General features: G+C 44.3%; 1 protein-coding gene across 2 annotated transcripts in view; it reads left to right on the top strand.

Annotated features, from left to right (window-relative positions):
* Positions 1-1986: 1986 nt before the first annotated feature.
* The window catches only part of XYLT1 (xylosyltransferase 1), a 206463-nt gene continuing 196687 nt past the window's right edge, over positions 1987-11762 (top strand). For both annotated transcript variants that reach the window (XM_074597976.1, XM_074597975.1), the window contains exon 1: positions 1987-2242. In XM_074597976.1, the coding sequence (XP_074454077.1) occupies positions 2015-2242 (228 nt within the window). In that variant the 5' untranslated portion in view covers positions 1987-2014. The remainder of the gene's footprint in view (positions 2243-11762) is intronic.

The following is an 11762-nucleotide window of genomic DNA, read 5'->3' as shown; positions in this document are numbered from 1 at the left end:
CAACACCTTGCTTGTTTTTCTTGAGGATAGAATTTCCCACTAGAGACTCAAAATTCACGTGTTAGGAACAACAGATTATTTATTCCTAAACCTGATTCTTCCATCAGATCATGAGATTATTACTAAAGATTCATTTTAATATTAGAAAGCCTATTTGTCCAATCATGCACACCTCTGCAAAGCTAAATACTTGCACAATGCTTCTTATTGCTAACCTGCCGTGTACTTCATCTGCTTCTGTAACACTGGAACAAAAGATAACATCCTGTGAAATTTTATTTGTAGCCTCACTGGATCATGAGGAATACTCTCTTAATAAAGGATGCCTCTGAATCTTACTGCTTGTTTCATTATTCTTCAGATCAGAATCTAAAGCACTTCCAACGCAAACAAAATCCTGCTGGTGTGTGCAAATCCTACTTGCTTGTCATTTAGAAAAAGCAGCTGTCCTTATCAGAAGATATTATTTTTCACCTTTGGATTTGGTTTGTAAAGTGGAATTAGGCTTACAGAAAGAGGCACTTTTTGCAGGCAGATTAAAAAAACTCCCTACTTCACTACTATCATCAGATAATGAGATCTTTCAGATTAGAAAGCCAATACCAGTGTGGGAGAAAAAGGCAACTGAAGCCATCCATTACGTACGCTTTTTTAGACACCGGGCATTTAATTACAGTCACCTTGCGCCTATGCCTGGTACTTGCAAACCTCGCAGGGCTGTGGAGGTGTTGTACCTCGCTCTTGTTCTCGCTCTGCTGAGGCCAAACGCTGCCAGCAACCCTTTTGTTTTAAACACAAAACATCAGTCTTGGAGGATTTGGACCATTTTTTCCCGCGAAACAGTTTGCACTCATCTGTGGCAGTCATACGTGGGGATGGCTGTTCATCAGATGGGGGGAAACAACAGTGTCTTTAAAGGTGCACCTCACTGCAGTCACACCACTCAGCCATTGGCAGGGCCCACACAGACCAAAGGCCCCACAGACCCAACGTCGCACTCGCGTCTACTTTGAGCAGAAATGGAGTAAATTTCAAAAGTAAAGACCAGTCAATAGCTACATGGCAGGGGCATGGTAGCTAATGGCTGCCACTCGGCCATCGGCTGAAGGCTCCACAGACCCAACGTCGCACTGGGGTCTACTTTGAGCAGAACTGGAGTAAATTTCAGAAGAAAATACCACTCAATAGCTACATGGCAGGCACATTAACATGTTGTTGATAAACTGTGGAAAGTTCGTCGATTCATCGACAAAATTATCTTTCATTAAGAGAGCGTGGGCCGCGCGCCTCTTTTTTTTTTTTTTTTTTTTTTTTCCTCCCCTCTCTGCTGCGGCCATTTTTGATGCGACCAGCCCCTGAAAAAGCCCCCTGTCTGAAACGGCCGCTACGAACGGGCTCCAAGTCGGTTTAACAAAATAAATAATTAACGATAGTAAAAGGGAGGATTCTCCTCCACAGGGGAATCGTCGCTCGGTCGGGCGCGGGCAAAGGCGGCAACCGGGCGGGAGGCGACGGGCGCGAGGCGGCACCTCAGGTGCCGCCTCGCGCCCGTCGCCTCCCGCCCGGTTGCCGCCCGCCGGCGCGCGGCAGCTTTCCCTCAGAAGATGGCAGTCGCCGCCCGCCCCGCCGCCGCCGCCCGCCGTGAGGAACGGAGCCGCCCCGGCCCGGCCCCTTCCCCTCACGCAGAGCCCGGGCTCGTCCGCCCGCCCGCCCCGGCGGTGGCAGCCCCCCGCTCCCGCTCCTCCTCCTTCCTCTTCCTCCACCAACCCCACCCCTCGCCCCGGGGCTGGCCCGGCCGTGGGTTGCCGCGCCGCCAGGGCTCCCCGCCGGCTTCCCCATCCCCGCGCACACCTCCTCCGCCCTCCCTCCTTTCTTCCCTCCCTCCCTCCCTCCCTCCCTCTCTCCTTCCCCACCTCCGCCCTCCTCCTGCTGACGTCTGGCTCTGCCCGGCTGAAAACTCCGTGCCGCGGCGGATGCGGCGGCTCTCGGGAGCGCGGCGGCGGCAGCAGCGAAGATGGTGGCCGCTCCGTGCGCCCGGCGGCTGGCACGGCACTCCCGCTCGGCGCTGGTGGCGGCGCTCACCGTGCTGCTCCTGCAGACCCTCCTCGTCTGGAATTTCAGCTCCCTCGACGCCGGCGAGGAGCAGCGCGGCGGCGGCGGCCGCGAGAAGCGAGACCGCGGCGGGGACCAGCGGGCGCACCCGCAGCGCCGGGGACCCGCCGCCCCGCACGGCAAGGCGATGGTAGGCGCGGGCGGGGGGCGGCGGCGGGAGGGGGAGCGGCTGCGCCCACGCCTCACGGCGTTTCTCCGCCGAGGGAGGGCTGCCCGCGAGGCGCGGGGAAGTTGGGGCGAGCGAGGCGCGGTGGCCCGGCGCTGGTGTGCCCCCACCCGGCCTGGGCGCAGGTGGTGCCGCGGTGCGGGTCCGGTCCCGCCGCGTGGGCTCCCGGTGCCCCCGGCAGGGCCAGCGGCGGAGGGGCCGTGCGGGGGAGCGCCCCGGGGCCGCGGCGCAGCGCCGGGAGATGCATCAGCCGGATCCGCTCCTCTGGCCAGTGCCACTTCGGCGCCGCTCGCCTCCGCAGCGGGCATCCCAGCATCCCGAACTTAGCTGGAGATATCGCCTGCCCGATACCCTGTTCCTAAGGGTTTATTTTACTGCTACTTTGTTTTTTCCACCTGAAAACCGCACAGGCGCTATTCTGTATTGCACAGCTCTATCGAGCCCGGTAGGTGACAGGCAATGAAATCTAATTCAATCATTTTATTTACCGCTGAAAACTCAAGGATACTGAAACTGTGCCCTCGCGCTCTATCTCTTATCGTTTTCTTTTGCAAACTCACAAGTTTTCATTTAACTGACTCAGGCCTGGAACCGCAAGGAGTTACAAAGCTTGCCCTATTGTCAGTTGCATTTCTGAATTTTCTAATAGGCACGTGAAAAGGCAAATTATCAATGTTCTCGATCAATTAATCTAAACCTCTGAAATCCGTGTTGGCATGTACCACTGGTATGTAGTATTTTTCAGCTCAAGAGAAGCTTCCTTTGGTTTTCATTTAATTCTTTTAGCAGTATGCTTATGTTAAATAAGTGTTGCCTGTTAAAGTATGCATGTATATTTATGTCTGTTTCTCTGTTACTGTTTATTTCTTGAGAGAGAAAGCAAGAGCTTTGACTTTTTGGTGTTTTGGCCACAGAAAGGTTGCAGAGAACTGTGCCCTAAGCATATGAGTGCCCTGACACTAACATCTGGGACACCTTTTCTGAAAGGTAGTACATACCTATCCAGTGTGTGCAGATCCTGCTGTGCTTTCTAGATGTGAAAATTAAAATTTTTGCTTACTGAGTGCAGTTTTTGTTTCTACACATTATCTTGTCTTAGTACTTGTTGTGTTCATAAATGTAACTATTCAGGCTCCGGTACTTTGCCCTTTGTCTCTTTTCCTACCTGTCTTGTCTTTAATTCTTCTCCAGCTTTTTTTCGTTCTTGGCCTCTCCAGTGTAGGTTATCGAAGGCAGGGGTGTGCCGGTACCTGGGCAGGTACTGGCAGGGGGAGGGTTGGGAGGGTGCAGGCTGTGGCTACAGCCCCGCTCCCCAGCCCTCCAGGCTTTCTAGGAAATAATCCTCTTCTGTGGGCTCTGGGGCAGTGTCAGAACAAGTACTGTTAGCAGTTGTCCTACAAATGTCCTGGCACAGCGTCTAGTTTGCGCCTGGTGCATTGGAACAAACGCTGAGTTTGGGGCTGAGAGCTGATAGTTTCCCTGCTGGTGACACACAGATGTAGAATATGATTATTTTGATGCTGGCAGTAATGAATGACGCCTTTGTGCATACAGATTTGATCAAAGACCTAAAGATGGAGCACTGCAGTTCCGAGTAGAAAACATGTTTCAAAACACATGCTGAGTGTACCTATTTCCCTCTCGTTATCTAAATAAGTATTATGGATCACACTGGGCTGTCCCACAATGTCTGACATTGGTATTAAAAAACCCCACAATGCTTAAGACAAGTGACAGTTTGCTTTGTCAAGATGTGATTTGGCAATACTTCTTCAAGATGACTATAGTACTTGTGGCTTTACTTAACCTATACACTGGGAAGTGGCCGCCATCCCTAAAATTACTTTGTCAGAATACAAAACCCCACACTTAAACATCCATCTATTGATTAAAATGTGTGCTTGGTGGAAAAGTGATAGGGAAATTGGATTTGTGTGGATATCTGCCTTAACAAACTGACAGCTTGCTTAAATTGGTAGGTGAAGTTCCCAGGCACTCCTGACATGCAAATGTTGATTTATTGAATCCTACCTATGTTACTTGTCTCAGAGGCAGGCCCAGTTTTCATTTCAGACTCAATTCATGAGGAAAATCTCTGTTTAATGGAATATAGAATCAGTGTGAAAGAGTATTTTTTTTTATGTTGCTTTGTTTCCACATTGCAATATAACTTATGTATTGCCTGAGCGAAGTTATTATCCTTCTTAATCCAAGTTTCCCATAGTTTGTGTATATCAGATTGTTTTGCAACAGTTGGAAAAGGTGATGGGTGTGAATACAGTAATCCCATTATATCCAAGTGACTTTGGGTTAAGCGTGTCTGAGAGAACCTGCAAGGATTTTTCTAAGATTTCTGTCTTGGATTTTAACCAAAAAAGAATATTAATTTTAATGTGTCTTTGGTCTGTTAATGAAGTGGTGTGTTTAATCCATCTTTGGGGAGTATTTTCTCAAAAGGCTGATAGAAGTTTGTCTGTGATGTAGTACCTGATTGCTCTTTTTCGCTACGAAGAGAGCCTTTAACACACGAATGCCCTGATAGCTGCCTTTACAAGAGCCTTTATACTAAATAAGGTTACACAAACCAGATTTTGGACACCTTGCAGAAGATAGCGCTTCTCAAACCTCTGTCTGAAAGTTGCTATCTGAAGTTACAGTGTCTTTATTTATCTTGTTTTTTCTTTGTCTCTGACCAATGTACAAGACTAAAATGGTGGTATGTATTTTACTTTACTGAGCTGGACATAAGTAGCGTGAGGATTTGGTAATTTGTTTCCGTGGGGAAAACAAAAACGCAGTCCTTTGAACCAGGTGTTTAAGAGGTATTTAGACTTTTATTAAATGCTGTCAGATAACGTGTAATAAGCAATTTCATTTGGAAAATGAAATTACATCGTACTGTAGTAAAAAATGTTGTAGTAAAATGTAGTAAAAAATGCCACTGTACCTATGCATAATTGAATATGAATTGCCAACTTGGCAGGAAGAAACAATTTTGAGTTGAGCTATTTTGCAACTGAAAACGTTTACTGTGCTAGATCCCCTGGCCAGCTACATCTGGAGCTTTCATTACTCATAAGCAGTTTCCTGCAGTTGTTCCACATTTAATTAAACCAGGTTATAGATATCTTTAAAGAAGTATGAATTGTATCGGTAGCGATGACTTCAGTGGGTGCTTGTAATGTGTACCATTTTTGCAGCTGTTCATCACCCTTTGCACAAGCTTTATTAATTCAGCAAAACTCAAGCATCGAAAGCAAGCGAGAATTAAACTACTTTCTGAGAACAGGTTGAATTTTCTGTAAGGGTCTTTATCTTTGAAAAGTATGCAACAGCTTTTTGCGAAATACCATAAGCATGCAGCTTACTCTCAGGCTTTTTTAATGCAGCCTGCTACCGATGGTGGAAGGGGCTTGTTGTGTGTTGGGAGCCCAAAGGGAGGAAGAAGGAATGCAAATCCCCGCTTCAGGGCTGCTGGTGATGAGAGGGATGTGACAGCAGAGCATCTGCTGTGGTCTTAGCTCACACCCAGTGTTGCACTGAGAGGCAGTTGTGCATTGCAGTGATGTGCTCACGTTACCCAGCTGTGGCCTCTGCCTTGGCATTAGGCATTGGATGCAATGGCTGTGGGTACGTAATGCTCCTTTGTGCCCCGTGGCACTGTTGGGTTTTCATTACTGCCTGTTTTGCCATAAAGCAAAAATGCCAGTGCATTGTTACTGTGTCAGCTGAGTGAAATATAGCTCTTGCCTGCTGGTGTGGGATCAAAGCATTTCTTTAGTCTGAAATTTTGTGTATTCATTTTAGAGATGCGTGTTTCTTTCAGCATGAAGCTGTCAAAGGAACCAAACATAACTATCGATAGCTCAAAATGTTCAGAACTGTAAAATGAAAAGAAAGTGTTGTGTGTTTGGGGACAGTGAGGATTATCTGTTTTAACTCCAAGCGAAAGGTAAGCTAGGGAGGACAGTCCTGAGGATCACTAGTGCCTCTCCTCCTTATTTTCATTTCTTTAGTGGGGAATGTGGTATTTCTTCTCCTGGGAATGTGGAGAGTGAGGCTGGGTCTGCTACTCCACAGGCTGGTCAGCTGAATGTGCTCAAGCAGGTTATATTTCTTCTTGCTTGTTCCTCCTGGCTCACTTATGTGATGCATGCTGAGCTCCCCCAAGTTAAATATGCAAGAAGCCAGAAGTTATTATAATGTGTGCCCAAACTCTGTAATACCTCTTGGTTGCTGAAACTAGGAAAGGCATCCGTCTGCTACTCTACTCAACACTAACAGCTATGAAAACTGTGATCAGTTGTTGTAACTGAATACAAAGTAGCAGCAACTCCATAATGCTGTAGAAAACTAGGGGAGTCATACAGGAAAGAAAACCCATGAAACTTTACTCCACTTTCTCTGGAATCCATCCATCAAATATTTTCTCCCACCTTTTCCAAATGCTTCCCCAAAGTAAGAATGGTGCAGAGTTCACCTTGCGTATAAAGCAGAAGCTTGGTGTTTTTTCAGGTTTGGAAACAAGAGAATTTTCTTTTGAAGAGTATCTGCTCCTATAATGTTTAGATTCTGCAGGTGGATTCCCAGCGCTCTTTTGCCAGAAACAAACACGCAGCCTGGACCTACCCTCTGCCAAGCATCAGTGCATTTTCCATGTGGGAGGTACTTAACAAATGAGTTTCTGCACAGTGCACAGGTTTTAGTATAGCCCATGGATTAAAGCATAGCTTTGTACTGGGGCGGTAGCAAGGTAGGAGTCGAAGGAGTGAGCTCCTGCCTTGGCTAAGGAACTGGGCTTCCACTGGAAGACTCTCTGTAGTTGCTGGGAGTTTACTCTACAAAGTTGCACTTAAACATAAAATAATTTGTTAAGCTTCAGAAAACAAGAGAGACTGCAGGAAAAAAAAGAATTCTTTCACTCCTGATTTATTCTTTTTGCTTAAATTGGTGCATGCATGGGTTCCATATATTATGACACAACCAGATGATACCTATTTAAACATCTCTTCCCGTAAGTGGCTTGTTGATGTAGACATGTGGCCTCATTAATTTCAGCTCTGAACAGAAGAAATGTTTTCAGGAAAAAGTCCATATCTGAAAGGTGTAAGGGAGTTTGATATGAGCTAATTGTTTACATGTTAAACTTCAGTCCAGTGTGAATCAAGCTCTGGAAGCTGGGTCCTCCCTTGTTTTAGTACACCTGCTGGTCTCGGTGAAACAGCTTAGTTAAGGTACCTTAGGTTGTGAATAAAATTAACGGCATCAAGCTATTATGTGGCCAAAAATGATACATTTCTTAGAGAATGGGTCCATAGTACTGACTTGACCATTAAGTACAGTTTTGCTTGTTAACAGGGGCTTAATCACGCTGCAGTACACCTTTAATAACAATTGAAAAGGAGAATGAAGACAACCAATCATTTTGTAATGGGAAAGGGGGGAGACAATACATCTGCAGCTAGAAGCTGCATAACGATTTTTACGAAGTCTTAGCACTTAACAAGGCACATGTTAATAAAACAAACAAATCTTTTCAGTAACAGAGAACTAATGTATGCATTATTTAAGAAGAGTATTAGAACCAGATTAGATTGATGGACTCCTGCAGCAGTTACCTCGCTAAGCATCTTTTCTGTGGGGATGTGGGAAGGTATTATATGAAATGAATCTGTGTTAATTGGTTGTGCCATCGGAAGTCTTTTTCAGGCCACTGGTGTATTTTTGTTGTGTTGTTCTTTTATTCTTTAATGTATGTTGGGATTTTGCAGATGTTCCCTTTGAAATAGAAGCGTTTTCATTTTTTAGCAAGAGAAGACCAGCTGTTGTACAGGAGACATACAAATCCCATTTACTTGTCAGCTATTGCAAAACGGGTACTTTTTGGTGTAAAAGGCCCTCATTACCTACCACATGTCTCAGCTGTATTGAGAAATATTTTTCAAAATATTTTTCCCCTTCAGTACTGAAAGTCCATGGTATATGATACAGCATCTTATCAGTGCTTGATGAAGGGAGAAGAGTACAATGAAAGCATGAAGTGAACTTAATTTGTAGGAGCAGTCAAATTATATAACCTCAAGGATTAATTTTAATCAAATACTTCCTGATTTTTTCTTTACAGTGTTAAAATTAGTTCTGGCACTTCACTGGAGCTTTTCCAGTGACTCTTTAAATGGGATACAATGTCTTTTTTTTTTTTTTTTTTTTTTTTTTTTTTAATTTAGGCCAATGGCATGTCTGAATTGGGCAGATGCAGGAGCATCCCTGCATGGATACATGCAGGGTGCATGAGTGCAGGCGTATGTAACTGCTCGTATTAGTGCAGTTTATGAGGAGTGGTATTTTCAAGTGTTTGAGTCTGATTTTTAGACCTGTGAACCTCAGTCCTTCTTCATTTTTTTTAAGTAACGGTAGGCCTTTGGTGCTGTGCTACAGAGTATGTGTTGAACAGGAGTGTGCTCTGTTGGAGCAGGGAAAGCTGGAATCCTGGTTGCTTTCTCCCATCAGTAACCTTTTGACATCTGTAGCAAAGTGTTTAGAGCCACATAGCTAAAAGCGACATGTAGTTTTGGGGTTTTCAATTATTGGCTGTCCAGACTTACTCCTCTTTGGTCTGGTAATTGTGTTCTGGGTTTTTTCCTCCAGAGGAACTGAGCCCTGTCAGGTTGCAACTTTATTTGCCCCTTTCACGTTTCGTGCTGGTGATTACTGCTGTCCCTTTTGAGCACTTAAGTCTGGACTGAATCTCACAAACACTGGGGTGCTAAATTCAGGCAGTCTAAGGCCTTCTAATGAATGGAGAGAGATGAGTGCCTCCGGAAGGCAATTCAGCTCACTTGAGGTCTGAATCTCTGCAAAAATCTGCTCCTCCTCCCTGGTGAGAGAGGGAGGCTGTGGGAGTGATGCTCAGATACCTGCATTGTGGAATTCATCCTTTGCACACCAGGTCTGGCATTTCTCTTCCCCAGTCAGCAAAGTGTGCTCAATTTTGAGTTACCATCTTTCACGGAAGTGTTGTGGGTTTGAACTAATCAGTCCTTATGAAATAGTTTGAGATCTTCAGCAAAGACTGGGACCCACTTGTCAGCTGCCATGCATTGGCATAGCTCCACTAAAGTCAGTACAGACCAGCTGAGGATTCTGGACCCAAAAATGTAATTATTGTTATAATAATAGCGTCAAAGAAGTAATCATTATTTTTACTCTCTCTTTTCATTTCAAAATGAGAAAATGATTTCCTCTCGGATCAGTGAAAGTAATTTACATTATGCACAATAATGGTCTACATGGAAATATAATTATTATTCATTTGTATGGCACCATCTGGGCACTAGAAGCTTTACAGACACATGTGAGGAAAGGTCCCTGCCTTGAAGAGCTTACAGGCTGAATAGCAAGTATAGCTGCTAGCATTTAACAAGAGTCATGAGTGTAACTTTTGCAGTATTACCATCAGGGAGCCGTTCAGCACAGGACTCCCACAAACTCTTCTTCAGTGATTTCCACTCACCAATCAGAATTTCTCTGTGATTGGCATTATACAGCCTAAGGGTAGGATGAGTCAAAGGATTGATTAGCGTGGATGGATCAAGAAAGAAATCAGCAAGAGACTAGTATTATAAACTGGCTGCCCAGCTGTTTTCAGGCAGATAAAGGAAATTTCCAGGCTTCACTTGGAAGCAGAAAATGGTCTCAATGCCCTGTGGACCTGTGCCTCCTATGGAGTTATTCCCAGGCTTTACAGAAACAGGACTGAATGCTTTGCTGAGTTTGAGTATGAGCTAAAAGTGAAGAGACCAGGCTTTCTAATCATGTGGATATAAACATTGAGCAACATGTAATGTTGCCTAAACTTATATACGGTGTAACCTTGGAGAGGTGATCCTTTTATGTGAAGTACCAAAAGGGTCAATGCAGGACACCTAAATCATGTGACTTCTTATTTTTAGAGATGATTAGAGGATTCCTCCAAGGGATGAACTATTTATAACATGTCTATAAATGGCTTCTTTTTTTTTTTTTTTTTGGAAATTAAATTAAACTTCACAAGAAATGAATATCAGTTTAGTAAAAAAGTTAGCTAAAAATGATTTCACACTAGTATGTGGCTGACTCTGAGGTCAGATGTTGAATACTTCCCACATATGTTTTGTTTTCAAGCTACTGCTCTATTGCTATTCTGCTATATTATTAGAGAGTAAGTGGGATGCTTATTTAAACCAATTCTACAAAGCTGAGTGACACTGCAAACTTTAGTTTAACTTGGATTTGGTTGAATGAGTCATGGACACTCATTTTGACTTCATACTGCAGCCTTTGCTTGCCCTTCAGATGTACTTTTGGTTCAGTTATGTTGGTGGAGTCTGAGTATTTTTCTTAGAGTTGATGCTATTTGCTGACTTTTCTTAATGGTGAGTTTTGGATTTCACGCTCTCTGAATTTCTGAGAGGCCTTTAGTTTTGTTCTTAAAACTCAGCGTGTTTGTAGTTAGCTTTGTTCTTTATAATTGTACTCTGATTCAGGCGCACACGTGGTTCAGTTGAAACATCTTTGAAAGAAAAAGCGATGGAGGTCGTGGCTGTATTGACTGAAGTGAATCGTGTTCCCTGAAATTATATCCAGTCCATTGACCCTTACTTGGGAGATGAACAGACAAACCTGAAAAATGACGTTTCCATGGCAAATTTTTGGCTCTTCAGAAATGTGCAACTGCTTGTCATAGAGGCATGTAGTGTCCTTGTTTCATGTGTTCTATCTGTAAACTTACCAGGATGACAGCTGGCCACCCTTGATGAAGAGCCTCACAGCTGCCAGGATCATTAGTTATCTTTTTAACTGAGGAACTTTTCCGTCAATCTGGCTGCGTACCTGGAGCTGTAACTAGCTAAAAGGCCATTTGCTGATTATGAAAATTTAAGTTGGACTTCTCTGTAGAAATGGAGTGTTACCAGAGAGCTGGACTGGGGTCATCTTGAACAAGCATGTGAAGAACAAATAATCTCTTACCAAGCTAATATTACCTGGTAAAAAAAAATACGCCTACAAAAAATAGCAACTTGTTGCCTGCAGAGGCCCACATTTGGGTAGCTGGAGATAAATCTAGGCACCTAATTATATTGACTTAGATGCCTACAGGCTTGCTTATGCACTTAAAATGTTTTATGAATGCCTGACACAGATGTTTAAATATGTAAATATGGGTTCAGGTGGCTACCTTAAGGCATCCAAGTTCAGCAACTTGGCCTACAGTATGTAAAACCCAAGCAAACAAGCAGAAGAGGAGTAAGTGTAGTAAACAAAGCTGTTAGAGTGTATACACCATGAGAATAATAATACTTTGCACAGCTACTGTGCCTCAAATTGCTTACATTTTGGCATTCACTTGAACTGGGTTTAGTCACTCAGTTGCATAAATAGAAACTTGGAGGTGCTGTCTGCTAGCACTGTACATGGAGCGGTACCTCAGCAATGAACTAGCTTT

Source organism: Larus michahellis, chromosome 8, assembly GCF_964199755.1.
Source record: "Larus michahellis chromosome 8, bLarMic1.1, whole genome shotgun sequence".
Taxonomy (NCBI): domain Eukaryota; kingdom Metazoa; phylum Chordata; class Aves; order Charadriiformes; family Laridae; genus Larus; species Larus michahellis.
The sequence above is the reverse complement of the archived record's forward strand: the minus strand, read 5'-3'. Positions and strand labels throughout refer to the sequence as shown.